Source organism: Hemicordylus capensis, chromosome 1 (genome assembly GCF_027244095.1).
Source record: "Hemicordylus capensis ecotype Gifberg chromosome 1, rHemCap1.1.pri, whole genome shotgun sequence".
In the NCBI taxonomy this organism is placed as follows: domain Eukaryota; kingdom Metazoa; phylum Chordata; class Lepidosauria; order Squamata; family Cordylidae; genus Hemicordylus; species Hemicordylus capensis.
Genome location: NC_069657.1, coordinates 251,578,168 through 251,597,741, shown reverse-complemented (window position 1 = coordinate 251,597,741; position 19,574 = coordinate 251,578,168). Strand labels below are relative to the sequence as shown.

General features: G+C 43.7%; 2 protein-coding genes across 15 annotated transcripts in view; one reads left to right on the top strand and one right to left on the bottom strand.

Moving 5' to 3' along the window:
- VPS54 (VPS54 subunit of GARP complex) overlaps window positions 1-17,424 on the top strand; it is a 100,099-nt gene extending 82,675 nt beyond the window's left edge. For all 7 annotated transcript variants that reach the window (XM_053284375.1, XM_053284377.1, XM_053284378.1 and 4 more), the window contains 7 exons: window positions 1,284-1,389; window positions 7,594-7,681; window positions 8,121-8,242; window positions 8,971-9,051; window positions 13,052-13,159; window positions 15,084-15,178; window positions 17,016-17,424. In XM_053284375.1, the coding sequence (XP_053140350.1) occupies window positions 1,284-1,389; window positions 7,594-7,681; window positions 8,121-8,242; window positions 8,971-9,051; window positions 13,052-13,159; window positions 15,084-15,178; window positions 17,016-17,121 (706 nt within the window). In that variant the 3' untranslated portion in view covers window positions 17,122-17,424. The remainder of the gene's footprint in view (window positions 1-1,283; window positions 1,390-7,593; window positions 7,682-8,120; window positions 8,243-8,970; window positions 9,052-13,051; window positions 13,160-15,083; window positions 15,179-17,015) is intronic.
- Window positions 17,425-18,199: 775 nt separating this feature from the next.
- The window catches only part of UGP2 (UDP-glucose pyrophosphorylase 2), a 44,350-nt gene continuing 42,975 nt past the window's right edge, over window positions 18,200-19,574 (bottom strand). For all 8 annotated transcript variants that reach the window (XM_053284388.1, XM_053284393.1, XM_053284386.1 and 5 more), the window contains one exon: window positions 18,200-19,061. In XM_053284388.1, the coding sequence (XP_053140363.1) occupies window positions 18,954-19,061 (108 nt within the window). In that variant the 3' untranslated portion in view covers window positions 18,200-18,953. The remainder of the gene's footprint in view (window positions 19,062-19,574) is intronic.

The following is a 19,574-nucleotide window of genomic DNA, read 5'->3' as shown; positions in this document are numbered from 1 at the left end:
GCCCCAAGGCTGCTCCAAGCCCTGCTGATATCTTGCTGATCAGCAGAGCGTGTGCAAGATGAATGTGGAGCAGTCTTTGCTGATTCTCCTTACCCCTATTGCGCCCTTTGCCATTCAGAAATATGTTCCTGAGGGCTGCAGGATCCTCAGGAACATATTTTTGGATGGCAAAGACTGAACAGAGCAGAGGGAATAAGCAAAGACACCTCTGCCCTCACCCACATTTGCTCTGCTTCTCAGTAAGACATCAGCTGAGTTTAGAACAGCCTCGGGTCAGAAGAATTGAGCTCTTTTATGGGAGTGGATGGCTGCCCATCATTTGGGCCACTAAAAGGCTAGATGGGTGGATTAACAAACTGAAATTAAATCTGGACAAGATGGAAGCACTGCTGGTCAGGAGAACTGATTCAGTGAAGGTATGTGAGCTTGTTCTGGATGAGGTTGCTTCTCATGAAGGGACAGCTTTACAGCTTGGGGATTCTTCTGAACATGATTTTTATCCTGGGTTGAGTGATCAGATAACAGATATGAACCAAAGGATCCACAACTTCAGTTGATATGCCAGCGGCATCCATTCTGTCTCAGTCAGACCTGGCCAAAGTTATCCTTGCCATTGTTACATCTCATGTCATATCCTCTGGGATGGGTTAATAATGATAGAAATATTTATAATGGGAATATAATAGGAGTATAATCAAAAGTCGAAATATTTATAAGACAAAAATTATGTGATCTACAAATGCAGCTTGTATATACTGTTACCTGATTTTTCTGGGCTGTGATGCTAAAGTACTAGATGGAATGGAATGGAATCTTTATTTCGGTCATTGACCAGACAAAAATACAACACAATAGATAAGTAGTAACCTCAAGCAATCATGATTCTGCCAGTACTTTCCTACAAAACACCATTTACAATATAACAGTATATAGTACAATTAACACTCATGGTTTTACCAGTTGCTTCCTTACACAATTGCTTCCGTACAATTGCTTTGTTACTTAGTCTAACATAACTAACTTAATCTGGATTCTGCCTGTGGTCTCTGTCATTTAGTTATCTCCATTAAAATCAATGGGAACTTCACCACTTTCTTGAATGGCACATGGACTGCATTCACTAGGAAAGTAAAATTCAGGAGCCATTGCAGAGATTGACAGGTCATGTTATTGACAAAGGGCAGAAGGAAATACCTAAGGTTTAAGTGAAGTTGATGTGATGTTAATGTCTGGGCAGTCTGTGATATGATCTGAAGTTACATATTTGGTTTTTTCTCTTGCAGAACAGTGTTACTGCTAATTAGAATAATCCTTGAGTACTGCCAGTGTGTGGACAACATCCCCTCAATAGCTACTGACATGCTTACTCGTCTCTCTGACTTACTGAAGGTAGAGATTTCCAAATGCTCTTGTTAAAGCTTTTTATTTTTACTAGGGATGTGCACTAAACAGATTTTGCGTTAATGTTTCGAGCTTGAAACTCAATGCAAAACGGCCAAAAAGTTCAATTGAAACAGGCAGTCAAGCCGCCTGTTTCGATTTAACCTGAAATGTTTTGGGTGTTTTGGCTATAGGGAACAATAGGGAAACTCGAAACGCCCCATTGTTCCCAGTGGTTAGCACCTAGGGACACCAAAGTGGGTTGGCAAGGCATGATGGGTGCCACCTACCACCCAACCCACAAAAGGAATGGGCAACTGGATGATTTTTAACAAATTTTTAACCTTTCCCCCAAACCCCTTGCAGTGTCCACCTTGCAATGCAGATTGCAGAACAGACCAGAGCAGTGAGTGAAGCACAAGTTAGTCTCAAGACCAGACCTGCAGCTCATCACAGCAATCAGAGAGAGAGAGCTGCCAATGTCCATTACTTGCCACATACTATCTCACAAACAAAACTCTTCTCCTGGTATATCTTCAAGAGAAGCACAGTATAAGCTCTCTCTCTCTCTCTGTGCTTCTCAGACCCTTTGAATGCATTTTGAATTTGAAATTTTCTCCAAAAGTGTTCTCCCCTCCCTCCCCCCGCAGCCAATGTGAGCACAGTTGCCCATGACAACATTTGATTTGTATTATAACAAGCCAACCAAGAAGCAAAGAGATCGGAAACCAGTGCCAGAAAACCAATCAGCAAGGGAAAAACAGACATCCAAAATGGTGCTCATAACATTTCTGTCGAAACAGGCCCTTTATTTAAAGGGTGTTCTGTTTTGAGCTCGAAATGGCCCATTTTGAGTTGAAATGTTTCACTGGCAAAACATTCTGCACATCTCTAATTTTTACACTTGGTTTTCTCATAAATATTTAAGTATGATCAAGAACACTGTAAGAAACCATTAGAGGACTGGTATGGAACTTTGAACTCTGTTCAGTGCACAGAACAAGAGGTCATAAGGATTATATTTTTGTTAGAAGTGGTCTGTTCATTTGTTCACCTTATAGGGTATAGGCGCCTCCTTTTAACCTCCAGAGTTGACTTTCCAGTATTTACTCACAATAATCATGTGTAGATGTTTTTTCCCTTCACACATTTGGCGTTCAGCCTTTCTGTTGCTGGCTAAGTTTTTTGAATTCCTGGTGATGCGCTCTTCTTTCATTGCTGGAGTCTACACATCATTCATTTATTTATGCATCCAATGTGTGCATCCTATCTCACTGTCAGCTGGGTGTACTTCATTTGCAGAGATTAGACCACAGTTAGTAAAAACAAGGAGCAATTTAAACCAAAACTAAACAAATTGAAAGGCTTTGCCATGTGCTTTGAAGGTCATTTGACTCAATCAAGCTGATAAATAGTAGAAGCAAAAGGACAGCATGTATTCTATTGTAGGCCTGTTTGAGTTGCTGTCACTTTTTTAAAAGTAATTTTCTTTGCTTTTTAACTCTCACATGTTCATTTCTAGTGTTGAAATGTTAGTGCAAAGCAATTACTATAGCACTTCATGTCAGAATTTGGTGTGTTTAAAACAATTTCAGCTACTTAACCACTTGGTAACAATTGTAATAGCTTTTCTTAACTGACATTCAGGAACCCAGAATTATACCAGAATTGTCAGTTTCCTCTGCAGTTTTTAGGGTGACATTTTTCAAAAGAATGTTTGTTCATTCTGAAAATGTATATCCCACTTTGTCTTACCATATGGAGGCACCCAAAGCAGCTTACAATCAAAATATCAATAAAATCAAACTGGAAAAACAAATCGACTAACTAACTAACTAACAAAGCTGTCAAAAACATCAGCAACCAAACACAAAAGCTCTGTTAACACACTATGTTGAAGCGTCATATAACTAGTGTACACAGATAGTTATTCACACAATATGTTGAACACATGTACAACAGCACATTTCCTATCTATACCATGCATTTGAGGGGTCTGTATTCAGATTCTCTTAAAATGAATGCGAGCACATGCAAAATAACCATGTATGAGTGTAGATATGTCTGTATAGTCACAAAGCATAATGTCTGAATAGACCTAAAGATAACCAGAATCGAGAACAGAGAAAACAATAATCATCTAAATTAAATCAAAGGCTCAGATCAGAAGGGTTTTTATTAGCCTACTTTCCAATAGGCTTATCAACCACCCAGCAGTTTGTGTGTGTGAGTGTGTGTGTGCACACGCGCACCCCATCAATTTCTCAATGCCTGGACCAATATGAACTCAGTCAGTCAGTCAAGTTTTATTTACGGTCCTAGAACAAACAATCCATACATGCAAAAGGCAAAACAAATTTATAAGAAACTCTATAGGTTCTCATTATACATCTTAAGAGCAATGTACAGTGAGGGAAATAAGTATTTGATCCCCTGCTGATTTTGTCCGTTTGCCCTCTGACACAGAAATGAGCAGGCTATAATTGGAATGGTAGGTTTATTGTAGCTGTGAGAGACAGAATAACAACAAACAAACCCTCAAAAGCCCAGTGCCCAAAAGTCAGCGATGGATTTGCATTGTAGTGAGGGAAATAAGTATTTGATCCCTTCACAAAAGATGTCTTAGTACTTGGTGGCAAAACCCTTGTTGGCAATCACAGAGGTCAGACGTTTCTTGTAGTTGGCCACCAGGTTTGCACACAACCCAGGAGGGATGTTGTCCCACTCCTCTTTGCAGATCCTCTCCAAGTCAGAAAGGTTTCGAGGCTGATGTTTGACAACCCGAACCTTCAGCTCCCTCCACAGATTTTCTATGGGATTAAGGTCTGGAGACTGGCTGGGCCACTCCAGGACCTTCATGTGCTTCTTCTTGAGCCACTCCTTTGTTGCCTTGGCTGTGTGTTTTGGGGCATTGTCATGCTGGAATACCCATCCACGACCCATTCTCAATGCCCTGGCTGAGGGAAGGAGGTGCTCACCCAAGATCTGACGGTACATGGTCCCGTCCATCGTCCCTTCGATGTGGTGAAGTTGTCCTGTCCCCTTAGCAGAAAAACACCCCCAAAGCATAATGTGTCCACCTCCATGTCTGACGGTGGGGATGGTGTTCTTGGGCTCATAGGCAGCATTCCTCCTCCTCCACACACGGCGAGTTGAGTTGATGCCAAAGAGCTCGATTTTGGTCTCATCTGACCACAACACTTTCGCCCAGTTCTCCTCTGGATCATTCAGATGTGCATTGGCAAACTGCAGACGGGCCTGTACAAGTGCTGCCTTGAGCAGGGGGACCTTGCGGGCACTGCAAGATTTCAGTCCTTCACGGAGTAGTGTGTTACCAATTGTTTTCTTGGTGACTATGGTTCCAGCTGCCCTGAGATCATTGACAAGTTCCCCCCGTGTACTTCTGGGCTGTTTTGTCACCGTTCTCATGATCATTGCAACTCCACGAGGTGAGATCTTGTATGGAGCCCCAGACCAAGGGAGATTGACAGTTGTTTTGTGTTTCTTCCATTTGCGAGTTATCGTGCCAACTGTAGTCACCTTCTCACCAAGCTGCTTGGCGATAGTCTTGTAGCCCAGTCCAGCCTTGTGCAGGTCTACAACCTTGTCCCTGACATCCTTCGACAGCTCTTTGGTCCTGGGCATGGTGGTGAGTTTGGAAGCTGAGTGATTGCTTGCTTCTATGGACAGGTATCTTTTATACAGGTACTGTAACAAGCTGGGATTAGGAGCACTCCCTTACAGAGGGTGTTCCTCATCTCAGCTCATTACCTGCATATAGTGAAAAGACACCTGGGAGCCTGAAATCTTGCTGGTTGATAGGGGATCGAATACTTATTTCCCTCACTACAATGCAAATCCATCGCTGACTTTTGGGCACTGGGCTTTTGAGGGTTTGTTTGTTGTTGTTCTGTCTCTCACAGCTACAATAAACCTACCATTCCAATTATAGCCTGCTCATTTCTGTGTCAGAGGGCAAACGGACAAAATCAGCAGGGGATCAAATACTTATTTCCCTCACTGTAACAAAATTTGGCTACAGAGTTAAAATTTAAAACATCCTCATCAGAGAGTAGAAATTTAACAAGTTGTTCAGCAGATTGATCCGGCTGTTTACAGACCAGAGGTAAAATTAAGTGCTCCCTCAATTGCCTATGAATTTTACAGGATAATAGAATATGCTCAATAGATTCTATTTCCCCACTGCCACATCTACAGTAGCGTTCTTCCAGGGGAACACCATTGTATCTCCCGGCTAATAATGCAGAGGGAAAAGAATTTGTTCTTGCCCTTGTAAATGCCCACCGGAATTTGCTGAATGTAATATGGGATAAATAGTTTGCTGGTGAAAGATCCCATCTAGTTCTTACTCCTTTATAAAATTCTGTTAAAGAGGCTGGTTATTTTGCAATTCAATATCTGTCAAACGCTGTTTTACTATTCTTTTAGCATTTGCCAAGTCTAATTCCAGCAATTGTTCAGGGTCTATTCCTAGAGCAGCAAGCTTTTTACTAACTACAGTGCACCACTGCGGTTGTGGAATTAAAGATAAAAACTGAGGAATTAGGCCCACCGGACATAGGTGGACTCTCAACCAACAATAAATGATTAAAAGCCAGGCACGAGATTCGATCTTTATGAGGCCGCCCTCCATGCGCAGTGTTACATTTGAGGTGCATCTTGTAGTCCCAAAAATAGCTCTCAAAAAGCCGGATTGAATTCTTTCTAGCATGTCAAAGTTCGCATAGGGTCCCAGTTGGATCCTGTTATCCTGAGGGATAACCTTTGCTGAATACAGTTTTAAAGCCGCAGGAATGAAACCTGCTCCCTGCGTTCTGAAAAATCTGTTAATTGCCACCACACTGCATTTTGCTGAGTCGGCTACCATTCTCATGTGCGCCGTTTTCCCAGCGTTTTGTTGAAAAACCACCCCAAGATATTTTATTTGATTGACCATGAATTAGAATTTATGTCCATCCAAGGTGCATGTAAATTTCCTGACCAATATGAACCAAATCAGGTACAGTTGTAGGGACACCTCAGTGCCATCATTTGTGATGATGTCATCCACCCTAATTCAAGATGGCAGACACGTACACGTTTTAGGTGCAAGAGGGCTAACTTGTGAACCGCCTGACTGTACTGAACCAAATTTGCTACAGCTGTAGGGATGCCTCAGTGGCGTAGTTTGTGGTGATTTCATCCACCTCAATTCAAGATGGTGGATGTGTGAATGTTTGAGGTGCAAGGAGGCTAACTTGTGGACCGTCTAACCAATTTGAACCTAATTTGGTACAGTTGCAGTGAGTGACACATAGGGACACATCAGTGGTGTCATTTATAATGAAGTTATCCACCCTGTTCCACGATGGCAGATGTGTGAATGTTTGAGGCGCAAGAGGGCTAACTTAACCATATTGAACCAAATTTGCTACAGGTATAGTGGCACATAGAGATGGCTCAAGTTTGTAATGATGTGGTCCACCCTGATTCAAGATGGAGGATGCACAAATGTTTGAAGTGTAAGTCAGTTAAGTTGTGAACTGCCTAACCGATTTGGACCAAATGTAGTCCAGTTGCAAGGATAGCAAAAGGAAAGTAGGTAGATTAGTTCTTACTAGAACAACTTGTTTCCTATGGGGCACTGAAAGAGTGGGAAGCAATCTGACTGCACACAGCAGGGTGACATTAGTAATGATCCAGTATCCTTCACAACATGGGCTTTACGTCTGCTCAGTAGTCCCTGCAGAAGGATTATTAGCTCTTCATAACATTCTGAAGCCCCGCCCTTTGCATGCGGAGTGAGCTCAGTGTCTTCAGCGGCAGAGCACTTCCCAGCTCAGTTCCTTCACGATCTCAGCGGGTAGACGTATTCAGATGGGGAAAGTGCAAGTGCACTTTCTCCTATGGTGCACCTGCTTCCACCTGATGTTTGTGCATTGCACTTCATGTTTGTTTGTTGTTTGTGTAGGTGCCTATATGCATAGTGTCAGAGTATAGCGCTCCTATCTGTATGATCTTTGCACCTAAAACGTAGATATAAAGATTGCACAGGTAGGGCCTATGTACCTTGGGTTCGACTGTAACCCACCAGGATTTGTGTTTAAGGGAGAGATTTATCAGAGTATAAATATATGCTTAGCACAAATCAGTTGCTCTTTATTTTGTATGTGGGTCTTGTATGACTGTTTATCTTCTCTTTTTCTCATGTAGTATTTCAACTCAAGAAGTTGTCAGCTAGTGCTTGGAGCGGGCGCATTGCAGGTGGTTGGCTTGAAAACAATAACTACAAAAAATTTAGGTATGGGTTCAACTCTCAATCTTTCTGTGCTCATGTACATTCCCTTTACATTTTTAAGAGAAATGTTTGTCAGTCTTTCAGGTGAAGTGTAGTTTGTATCTTGGCTTGCTCTCAAGGTTTTGTTATGAATTTGTTTACAGAAAGGTTCTTGCATGTGATATGGTAATACTTCATAACGAATTATTTCAAATTCAGGTTATAAAATGAGTTCATTTCCGATTAAAACTTTTATTTCAATTTATCATTTATATGTTGGTGTAGCAAATGATAGGATCAGATTAAAAGTGACTTTCTAAAATGGAAGTAATATTCTCCAAACTCTAATGCAGATTGCTGTGTATCCGGGTTAGTTTTGTATTGCTTGCATCTTTAATGAAAACATCTCAGTATAATAAAAAGTCTTCATGTTGCTTCTTGCTTTCTCCTCTTATGTACACAGCCCTTTCGTCACGCTGCTTACAGCTCATAGTACACTACATTCCTGTTATCAGAGCTCACTTTGAAGCTCGTTTGCAGTCCAAACAGTTCAGCATGCTTAGGCATTTTGACCACATTACTAAGGTACATTTGAATCATTTTCTTTTTTGAAGTGTTTCTGTTCTGTTTCTCAGTTACGGTGTATGCTTACAGGGCTTCCATAGTGTGAAGTGGGTTCCCTAATGAGACATGGGCAGTAAGTTCTTGGGTGCTTTCAGCCTAGGCGTGTGTTTTTGAATGGATGCAGATGGCCTCCCTCTCCTCCAGCTCAGTCGGAGTGGGCATTTTCCCATCCCCACTTGTGTTCATTCATAGTGCTAGAAATAGTTGGTCCTCAGAACCTGTGCTCAGAACCACTGCTGTAGTTGCTCATGACCATTTTTGTTTTGTCTAGAACAAGAGTAAATACAACCCAATAACACCTGGAGTATGAGAGGAGAGGAGAGCTGGTCTTGTGGTAGCAAGCATGACTTGTCCCCATAGCTAAGCAGGGTCTGCCCTGGTTGCATCTGAATGGGAGACTTGATGTGTGAGCACTGCAAGATATTCCCCTCAGGGGATGAAGCTGCTCTGGGAAGAGCAGAAGGTTTCAAGTTCCCTCCCTGACTTCTCCAAGATAGGGCTGAGAGAGATTCCTGCCTGCAACCTTAGAGAAGCCGCTGCCAGTCTGTGAAGACAATACTGAGCTAGATAGACCAATGGTCTGACTCAGTATATGGCAGCTTCCTATGTTCCTATGAGTTTACAGGGATGCTGTGGTTTGTTGCAGACAGAGTCCTGGCAATAAATAATAAATATTCTTTTCATTCCAGGATTATCATGAACACATAGCTGAAATTTCAGCAAAGCTTGTAGCCATAATGGATAGCTTATTTGACAAGCTGCTCTCTAAGGTAATAGATAGAATTATGTTTCTTAACTATTGCTTGACATGTGCATTTTGTGCAGAATGCTAAGCAGGCACACAAGCTGCATTTTTCTTACTCAGGTGTCTCCTAATTTCTCAGTAGAGAAATTAGCCTTTATAAAACAGTTGTTCACAGTTTCTAACTTTTTCTTGCCAGATAACATGGAAATTACCACACTGACCCTGGCCCTTTTTTCTAACTGCCTGCACTGATTGATGGCTTGTTACCTATATGCTGACTAATAAAAATATACTAGCCAACCTGCACAGAACATCTGTGCGCTCTTTGGGGCCGGCTGTTCCCCCCTCCCTCCTGCCCCACTCTCCGTCCCCCTTCCTCCCTTCTGTCACACACTCTTGCCCCTCTTCCCCTCTCTTGCCCCCTCCCCTCCCTCCTGCCCCACTTTCTTGCCCACCCTCCCCCTCCCACCCCTCTATCTCACCCTCCTGCCCCAGTCTCTCCTGGCCTCCCTCCCCTCCCCCTGCTCCTCTCTCCTGCCCTCCCCTTCTCCCCCTGCCCCACCCACTCTTGCCCTCCCTCCCCCTCCCCACTGCTTCTCTCTCCTGCCATTCCCCTCTCCCCCTCTCTCTTGCCCTCCCTCCTGCCCCACTCTCTTGCCTTCCCCCACTCTCTTACCCTCCCCCCTCCCCTGCACGCTCCCTCTTGCCCTCTCCCCTGCCCCCTCTCTCCTGCCCCCTTCCTCTTGCCCTCTCCCTGCCCCACTCTCTCTTGCCCTCCCCCTCCCCTCTGCTCCACACTCTCTCTTGCCCTCCCCCCTCTCTCCTCCTCCTGCATTTTTTTTTACTCTACTTACCGGGCAGTGGGCGGCCAAAAAGGGCCCTGCAGCCGCCGCTCCTCCTCCCGGGCAGCGAACAGGAAAGTCCCGCCGTCCGGTTCCCTCCCACCCCAGCCTCCCATGGGTACCTGGCCTCGGCGGCTGGTCCCACCCCTGCATGGCCGAGAGCCACCTCCGCGGCCTGGGCCGAGTGCTGCCTTTGTGGCCGGGCCCACCACGGCAGGTGCCGCCTCCACAACCCGCCGGGCCCACTGCCTCCGCTTGCCATTCTCTGTGGCCAGCCACCTCTCCCCCCCACACACACACCTTCTGCCCCAGTATCCGGGCGGGCCGAGTGCCGCCTTGCGGCCGGGCCTGCTGTCTCACCTCGGTGGCCGGGCTGGGCCCGCCATCGGCCAATTCTCCTGGGTACGCCAGCCAATCAGGTGCCTCCACCACCCAGCCAATCAGCTGGGCTGCTGGGACACACATTCCATGGCACACCCAGGAGATTCTCTCTCTCTCTCTCCTTGGTTAATAGCCCCAAACTGGTGCAAGCTCGAATATAGCCTCATGTGCCAATGCTCAGATAACGTTACTGGTCTGAATAGGAGTGACTGCTACGTGAGGTTGGATATGCCATACTGGTAGAGAGTGGGGGTAGTGGACCTGATACCCAGAACACATCCTCCTAAGTGATCATTCCAGAGGATACCTAACTTGAAAGAAATAGCTCTTTAAGGATTTGGTGAATCTTAGTGGTGATCCAGTATTTGTCACAATGTGGGCTCTGCGCCTGCGCAGTAATCCCCATGGAAGGATTTAAAGCTCCTCAAAGCGCTCTGAGGCTCTGCTTTGAGAAACTCTGTGGAGCAGAGTTATCTCAGTATCTCTGGCAGCAGAGCACTTCCTAGCTCAGTTCCTTTCCAACCGCCATTGTGGACAGTTCTCTCAGATTCTTGCTCCTCGTGCTTGGTTTGTGAAAGGAAAAAATACAGTTTGGTTATTCGTTTACTGACCTCAGACTGCTTCTTTCTACTATTCTCTGTCTCAACTCCTTGTTTTATCTTACTTCGGTCCATTTTTTCTGACTATTCTTCGTCTCAACCCTTCTACTTTGACTGCTCATGGACTCTAAAAAGACTTTCAAACTCTGCTTTTCCTGTTGCGGGACCCTCCCTTCTTCAGACACACATGACCAATGTCTACTCTGCTTGGGGGAGGACCAAAACACCTGCACATGTAAGATTTCCTTATCATTTTCAAAACGAATGCGGAAAAGTAGAGAACTCCACTTGAGAGCAGTGCTGTATGATGGCGGTTGGAAAGGAACACAGTAAGATTTTCAGGTGAACTGACCCTTCCTTCCTTCCTTCCTTCCTTCCTTCCTTCCTTCCTTCCTTCCTTCCTAAAGTGGTCACAAACTTCCATATCAACCAGGACATTGTCCTCCCTATGTTCTCTTTTTTTTTTAATAAGGGCAAGCAGTTTTTGAAAGAACTCACAAGATCATACATAAAAGGGATGTTGAAGTCATTCCAGGTTTATGACAAAGTGTATATAAGGAAGTCTTCCTGAACCTGGTGTTAGCCTCTTGATTCTGACAACTTTACACTCTATACGTACTTGGAGGGGTGTATAGGGACTGTTCAGATGAGCAGCCCTCACATGTGATGAGAAGATATGTCAGGACAACAACCTGACACAACTACACCTGTAAATGGAGGAGATTTGTTAACTATGCTAAAGGGTTTGAACCGACTAAGGCCTCTGTACTCCAATTCCTACTGTATTTAACCTCCTTAAAATGTTCGAGCCTTTCCAACTTCATGCATCAAATTCCATATATGTTAGCCCTAAGATTCTAAAACCTTATTTTCCCACCCCAATTGCAAAAGGTTTTTGAAAGGATTTAACAACCTCTACACCCCAGTAAAAAACCCAGTTGAGCCCTGGAGTCTGTCTCTAGTTCTCTCCATCCTCACTTTTGAACTGTTATCCTCAGCCTCTGTTAAATTGCTCTCCTTTAAAACAGCTTTCTTAATTGCTGTAACTTAATTGCTAGGAAGGTTAGCGAATTAACAGCCCTAAGGCTGTTGCTCCTTTTACTGTTTTCTCCACCTCCTAAAGTCATTACAAGAACTGACCCAGCCTTCTTACCAAAATTAACCAGGATATCGTCCTTCTTAATGCACCCAGTTTCAGCCCTGGAATGCTCCCTCCACTCCTTGGACATTTGGAGGACACACCTCTTCAATCTGGACAGGAGTAAGGACTTCAGAAAGTCCACTAGACTATTCATAACCTTTTGAAGGTGCTAACAAAGGCCAACCTGTGTCTTGACAGAGACTGGTACAGCTTATCCTGACCTGTTATGACAAATGGGCTAGAACCTCCTACCGCTGTTAAAGCCCATTCGACAAGCACTATAGCCACCTCCACTGCTCATTTGTCTGGAATTGACTTTTCTGAGATTTAGAAAGCCACTACCTGGTCTTCTAATGTACCCTTTGTAAAACATCAGGCACTGGACAGGCGTTCTGTGGCTGAGGCTAACTTTGGGTAGGTGGTACTTCATTCACATCCTCGGGCCCACCTCCTTCAAGGAGAACTTGTTAATCACCCATGTTGTGAAGGATACCAGATCACCACTAAGATAAACAGGTTGCTCACCTATAAGCTTTGATATTTTGGTCATCTGGTATCCTTCACAACTCCCGGATATCCTCCCCGCCTTTCGGATGTACATACCTATTTACCAGTCTTCTTGTATGAAGTCCATTCTGCACAGCAGCCTTTCTCTGCTGCCAAAGATACTGATTGCATTCTGTGCACAAAGGGTGGAGCCTCAGAGTGCTTTGAGGAGCTTGAAATTATTCCACAGGTACTTTTGAGCAGGCGCAAAGCCCCACGTTGTGAATTATGCTGGATCACCAAAAGATCAAAGGTTACAGGTGAGCAACCTGTTTTTCTTTAAGCAATGTATCCTAACAAATGGGTAGGAATGGGAAAGGTGAGCATATATGATAATTACATTGCACAAGATCAGCCCGAACTGTCTGCAAATCATAGGAATCAAAAACTTGAATACTCAGCTGGAAAAAGAACATCAGTGTTTAGTTGTTATTTTTTTACTGCTCTGTAAACACCAGGTAGCAACCAAGATCTAGGAGACAAGCTCAATGACTCTCTCCCTATCTCTATTTCTAGTACGAGGTGAAAGCTCCTGTTCCTTCCACCTGCTTTAGGAACATTTGTAAACAGATGGCAAAAATGCATGAAGCAATATATGATCTACTTCCCGAGGAACAAACACAGGTGGAATATTTTTGAATGGTTTCTCTATTGTTGCTATACTCTCATGCATGCATATACCCAAGTACAACTGTTTAAGATGCTTTGCTATCCCACAAGTGAAGCCTACGCTCCTGATTGCTCACATAAAGAGGGTCACATCTCATTGTAGCTTGGATTGAGGTCTTAAGTACTGGCTTCAGAGACTATGGAGCTGCTGCCACAACCCGAAAAGCTGGGTTGTAGAGCGGAACCCCATCTTTTTCCATGTTGTCTGCACCCACAGGATGCCCTCATGCCCACCCTGTTCATACCTGGGTAACCTGACTTTGTTACCCAGGTCCAAACCAATGTAGGAGGAAAACAACTCTTCTCCTATCTCAGTATTTGGTTGTCTGTGTGTGTGATCGGGTTTTTAAAGCAGCTCCACAACCAGGTGGATGTCGGGACCATAGAGTCCTTTGTCAATTGGGGCCAGGCAGAGCGGAGCGGCTGTAATATTGAAGACTGTCTCTCAGCTGCTCCCACAATGCATTGTGGGATACTGGGGAACCTGCATCATTTTCTTCCCTCTCCTGGAGCATGCAAGAGCCCAATTGTGCGGGGGTTGGATAAGTAAACCCAACCCAGGGTTTGGGTCGTGTGGGAGGCATGGGGTAGGAGCATGCCTTCTGTCCAGCCCACCCCCATACGATTATGTGAAAGTGTTTTATGCCTAAGTAGAATTCTGCCTTATTACTGAATTACCTGTAACCTGTAACACTAAATATTCTAAAAATTCTACAACTGGGAAGAGACTATATTAGTCTGAAACGGGGGTTACAAGAAAAGTCCTGAATTATGGAATCGCTTGTAACACAAAAATTAAGTAAAAGGGCATCTCTCTTATTTTTTAATAAATGAAAGCTTGTAACATAAGCAGAAGTTGTGTTATACAAGGGGGAGGGGTTGGGGGCAGAGCAGAATGGCATGTGGCATGGGAAGCTGCAGCAGGTGGGCGGGGGGGTGTCTGCATTGCCCTCCCTTGTTTGAGCAGAATGGCTCCCACTCACACTACAAGGACTTAGGGGACCACCCAGCAGGCTTCCCCAAACTGCGGCCCTCCAGATGTTGCTGAACTGCAACTCCCAGCATCCCTAGATAGAATTTTTTGTGGCTGGGTATGCTGGAAGTTGTAGTTCAGCAACATCTGGAGGGCCGCAGTTTGGGGATGCCTGACCCAGAGTATATTTGGTCTGCAAGCATAATTGCATCCTTGCCTGACATACTGCACAAGAGTACATTAGCACATCAACATTGGGTGCACACAGGACGTGCCATTATTACCCAAGAGTAAACCCATTTTTTGAAGTACTTACTCTTGTGTAATGTCATTTACGCAATTACACGGCTTGTGTGCACACAGTGTTACTGCACTGACATACCCTTGTGTGGTATGTCAGCCCTTGTGTTGATGCTCTGTTGAGCCTCTATTGAGGTGGGGGGATGTGCTTTTGAGAAGGGTTTCTTGTGGAACAGACAACAGGTACATCTTTGCATCTAAGGCAGGGGCCAGTCAAACATCATGGCTCCAATTTGTGAGTTGCTGGAAATGTTGGCAAAGCTAAAGTGGGGCCACAATAAGTCCTCTCCACACACCACCACTGTGTGTTTGCTGGCCTCTGGCAAACAAGACTCTTCATGTGACCAGGCCCGTCTATGCAATAGGAGCTTTGCAAACATTAGCCTTACGGCCCCTTCTGTAAAGCAGCCACCGTGGAGAAGCAGTTCTCTGCAGCCTCTGTATTAGAGCCATTGCTTAGGAAGGGGCTCGCAGATTTTGTGTTGAAGTGAAAATATGCTGTAGCTGTGAAGGGGATTGTGGCTATATACATTAAACTGACTTTCTTCAAGAAAGTAAAAGCTTTAAAATATTCTATATAGTAATATCTTCTATATTGTCCTCTAGATGTTGTTTTTAAGAATTAATGCAAGCTACAAACTTCACTTGAAGAGGCAATTGGCCCACTTAAATGTAATCAATGATGGAGGACCTCAAAATGGGTATGTTAAATTAGATTTTGTTTGGTGCTTTTTTTAGCGTGTTGTTTGTTTTTCTACTAAACTTTGCTGCTGCAATAGGAAAGCAATAATGCCTTACATACTGGCAGCAAAGCTGTGTGCCAAAAGTAAATAAATCCACACTCTCCATTAGAATTAGGATTTAATTTGCAGAGACTAGCTTACGTGACGAGGTAAATTACTCAGAGTAGTTGAAAGGACAAGTTTGGCAGTGCCTAGCTTGTCCTTTTAATCTCAGTGCAACTAGTTAGTTTTCTTCATCATGTCAGCCACTGTAATTCAGCCAACAGTATCATTTGGTTTTCCTTTTCCTTTTTACAATGACTGTGGCAGAAGGAGCAAACCTCTGGCATGCAGATGGTCATGGGCAAGGAATCTGGTCCACAGAACGTAGGAAGCTGCCTTAGTCAGAGGCAGCCCATTGGTCAGTCTAACTCCATATTGTCCATGCTGCCCAGCTGTGGCTCTCCGAGGTTTCAGGCAGGAAACCTTTCCAGCCTTACCTAAAGATGCCAGGTACCGAAACGAGGACATTCTGCATGCAAAGCAGATGCTCCACCCCCGAACTGCGTGCCCATCCCATCTAGTACATTTTGTGATGTTTTTCAGAGCAAATGGTGACGCTTCCTTGCATTCAAGCAGACTTTGGGATAGAAAAGTGGTAGTTATTTCAGTTATACGTTTCTATTTCGTTTCCCTCCGTATGTGACTGACATGCATCTTTGAAGCTTGACCTTGGTTGTGAGGGGAAGTCAAGGCTAACTCAGCGATATTGCGACAGTTTCTTAGTAGCTGTGTTGTTCCCTCAGAATAAGGAAAACAGCAACTGAGAGCAACATTTGTTGAACAACTGAGGTCATTCTGTATTGGAGCAAACCATGAGCACAAGCTTTTGACTTGCACTGAACTCTCCGTCAGTCATTGGTGATTAAACTAAAAGCAGCCATGAGATTTGCAACAAAATACTGTAGTGTATCCTTTCTCCCTGTCACAGGAGCACTTTTGTTCAGAAAGCCAGCTAGCCAAGAACAGAAGTCAAGTTGCAGGAAAAAGGATACCTTGAGCCCATTCTCACAATTAGGGAATGGGCTGTAAAGGGGCGAGAGGAGGAAGCCACAAAATGCTTACCTCCCCCGCCCACGAGCAGTCCTTCCATAGGCGGGCGGGTGGATCACCTACCCAGACAAGCGCTGGCTGGCTGCTGCAGGTAGCTCTAAGGGTCAGGGTGCCAGGGCGTGTCGCCCCACCTCCTGGAGCTGCAATAATGTACAGGGCTAGTGCACGGTGCATTAGGGGGATCCTCCCTCTAATCTGCCCCTCCCCAAATCTGCTAGCTGCAGCTGCTTGACAGACAGTCCCCAAAACGAGGTTAAAGGAGTGCTTATGCCCTTAGCCTTGTTTCAGAGGGTGGTTTCACAGGCGGCTTTGCCGCTGTGCTGTAGCCGGGATCGGGATCGGCCCACACATGCACAACAGGCTATCTTCCCTTAACTTGGTTTTGCACACACATGTGAATAGCCTCATTTCTTTCCTCAAACTTTCTTTTCTGGATTGGCTGTCGGCACGAAACCTTTTCGTTTTTATTGCTCTATAGCTGGAGAGAAGTTTCTGAAGTGTGGGAAATGTGTCCTTTTTCCTCTCTTCCCCCCTCTTCTGCCATCCCCTGGGATCTCTGTTGTAGTAGAGGGAGGTGGTTTTTTTTACTCCCATGGCAAGTGACCCTGACCATGATACTCCATAAGCAGTTGGAGGCCTAGTAGAATTAATAGGTTTGGATACAGTGTGTGTCTTAAATATTTTTTATTTCTATTTCAAATAGGTTGGTTACAGCAGATGTCGATTTTTACACTGGAAACCTTCAAGCTTTGAAAGGGCTTAAAACCCTAGACTTAAACATGGTTGAAATCTGGGAACAGAAGAGGTGATGATCTTACAGAGCAGTGCATTGCCCTTCAGCATGGAACGACTACTTTGTGGAGAGTGTTAGAGAAGAGGAAAATCTCTTGAAAGGATGAAAACTATCGAAGTGATTTCAGGAGAATCTTTGATCAAGCAAAGTAATCAGTTCTCTGTGCAAGTTCTTTTATTCTCTCTGGAACCAGACTCAGGCTTCTTTGGACCAAATCCAAAAGAATACATAGCTGTAACACAGCTGTTTTGTCTAGAGTGCTCTGTAAATCTTTATATTAAAAAGATGCTTTGCATTTCCTCTAGTGCAATGAAATTCACATGGTGTCTCACCTTTATTTAATGATGGTACAGTTTGAACATTCTTGCTGATGAATAATAGAAACTCTACTGTTAAATTATTTTTTTACAGATGTTTCTATAAAGTCTTGATTACCTACATAGATTCAGATTTGTTAGGGTGCATTCATGTTCCAAAGTAATTCTTGCAGCTGTTCTTTGTTCTGCTACCAGAAGACAAGATTTTAAATATTTCCCAGGTTTTGGAAACTAGGCTGTAGAGCTATCCTCCTTGGTTCTGTAAGGCAATTACAGAACTATCAAGCCAATTCGATAAGCTGATGTGGCAGTGATGTTTTATTATGGGGATAATTTTGGAACACTTGGGGACTTCTGATTTGCCAGGTTCCACAACCTCTTATTCTTCCCCTTACGCACTCAGTTAAATCTCTTCTCAAATGTAAAAAAGTAGTCAGAACTACACTTTAAGTGCAACGGTAAGGGAGGTATGACTAATTTATGAAGGTTTTTTTTAATGCTACCTTTCAGGCTGGTACCTGCCTGTATTAAGAAATGAAGTGCCTGTGTATTTCACCTCACAGCATTTTTACCTAAACCCAGTGAGTGCCTAATCTTGTGATGATGATGTACAATGAGAGTGTTTGTGTGCCTATGATTTCTGCAGACAGGCATGCCTATCTGTTAACGTTAGCAGAAAGTCATTGTCAATCAAAATAAAGCTATACAACGAGTTGTTTAAGAGACCAACTTCTTTAATGATAGCCTAATTTAACATAAGACACTGATTAATCCAGATGAGGGGCTTGATATTTATTTATTTCAGTACCTGTACAGATGTGGAATTTCCATATTTGTGTCAACACATGATTTGATTGTATGAGTAGGTTATCCATTTCATATTTAAGAGGAAACATCTAAAGAGTCACTAGAAGATGGTTGATGGTGTCAGAAGTAATGGTGCAAGTATCTCCTCCTTGTGTATCTTGTCTTTGGGTAAACACTGAGCAACAACTCCAGTCCAGGACAAAACTCCAGAGCAGGACAAACAGTGAGGTATTGAACTATCTGTGAAAGGGGGTGTGTGGCTTGCTCGAAGAGTAACAACGTGGAAGTGTTAACTACAGAAAGGCAAACAATGTTAATTAAATGCTAGACTTTTAAAACAACTTACTTGCCTTTAGTAGCAACACCTGGTTTGGTTTGGTTTTGTAGATGTGGGTGCCATTTATACTTCAAAGTAGTTGCACTTAATAGTTAACTGCATATTGCTTCACAGTTTGTTTGTTTTACTTACAAGCAATTCAAAACTCACGGAACATCGGCATGTTCTTATACAAGAGCTGCCTGTCTTAAGACGAACATTATTGCACTTTATATTAACTGAATTACAGAACCTTTAATTTTCATCTCCTTTTAAAGTAAAAATGTACAGAAGACTACTTTGAAATAATACTGTAGGGTACAGTGAATGGATAACTAAGTGTACAGGCCCCCTGTGCAGAAACCTAATGCCTAGAGGTCTTCCATCTGTGAGACTGTTCACAGCAGCTCAGTGGTCCAGGATCCGAAGATTGCCTGAGACTATTTTGTTCTCTAATACAGCTCCTGGTGGAATATCTATCCTGTCTCCATGGTTTGCAATAATGATGACTGTTCCCTAAAGAAAGAAAAATGTTTGATTTTTTAAAAAAATGACACACACACACACTGTAATACTATAATGATATAACCCACTAACACCAATATACCTACTAATACCTATCACTGGAACAGAGACTTAATTTTTTTTAATCCTATAATAATCAAAGCTATTGAGGGATGCCTAGAAAAGGAACATCATGAAGGGTTCTTTTTCCCAGTAGACAGAGGTCACTTATGATAATGGGTTGAATACCAAACATGCTCAAGGAGACAGGACTGCTTTCAATGTGAGACTAGTTTCCAGGCACCAGGGGCTGGCAGAGCCCAATTCTGGGACTGCTGTGAGAAGCGGAAGAAAGAGAAAGCTTAGAAATGCCCCCCCGCCCCCCAAAGTTACTACACATACAAATCCTAAACTGATTTGCCCTGGGTACTAAAAAATCCAGCCCATAGGCAAGAACTATATACATCCAAGGGATGTTTTCCCTGTACACTGGGAAAAAGAACCCTTCACGCCAAGTCAGGTGTT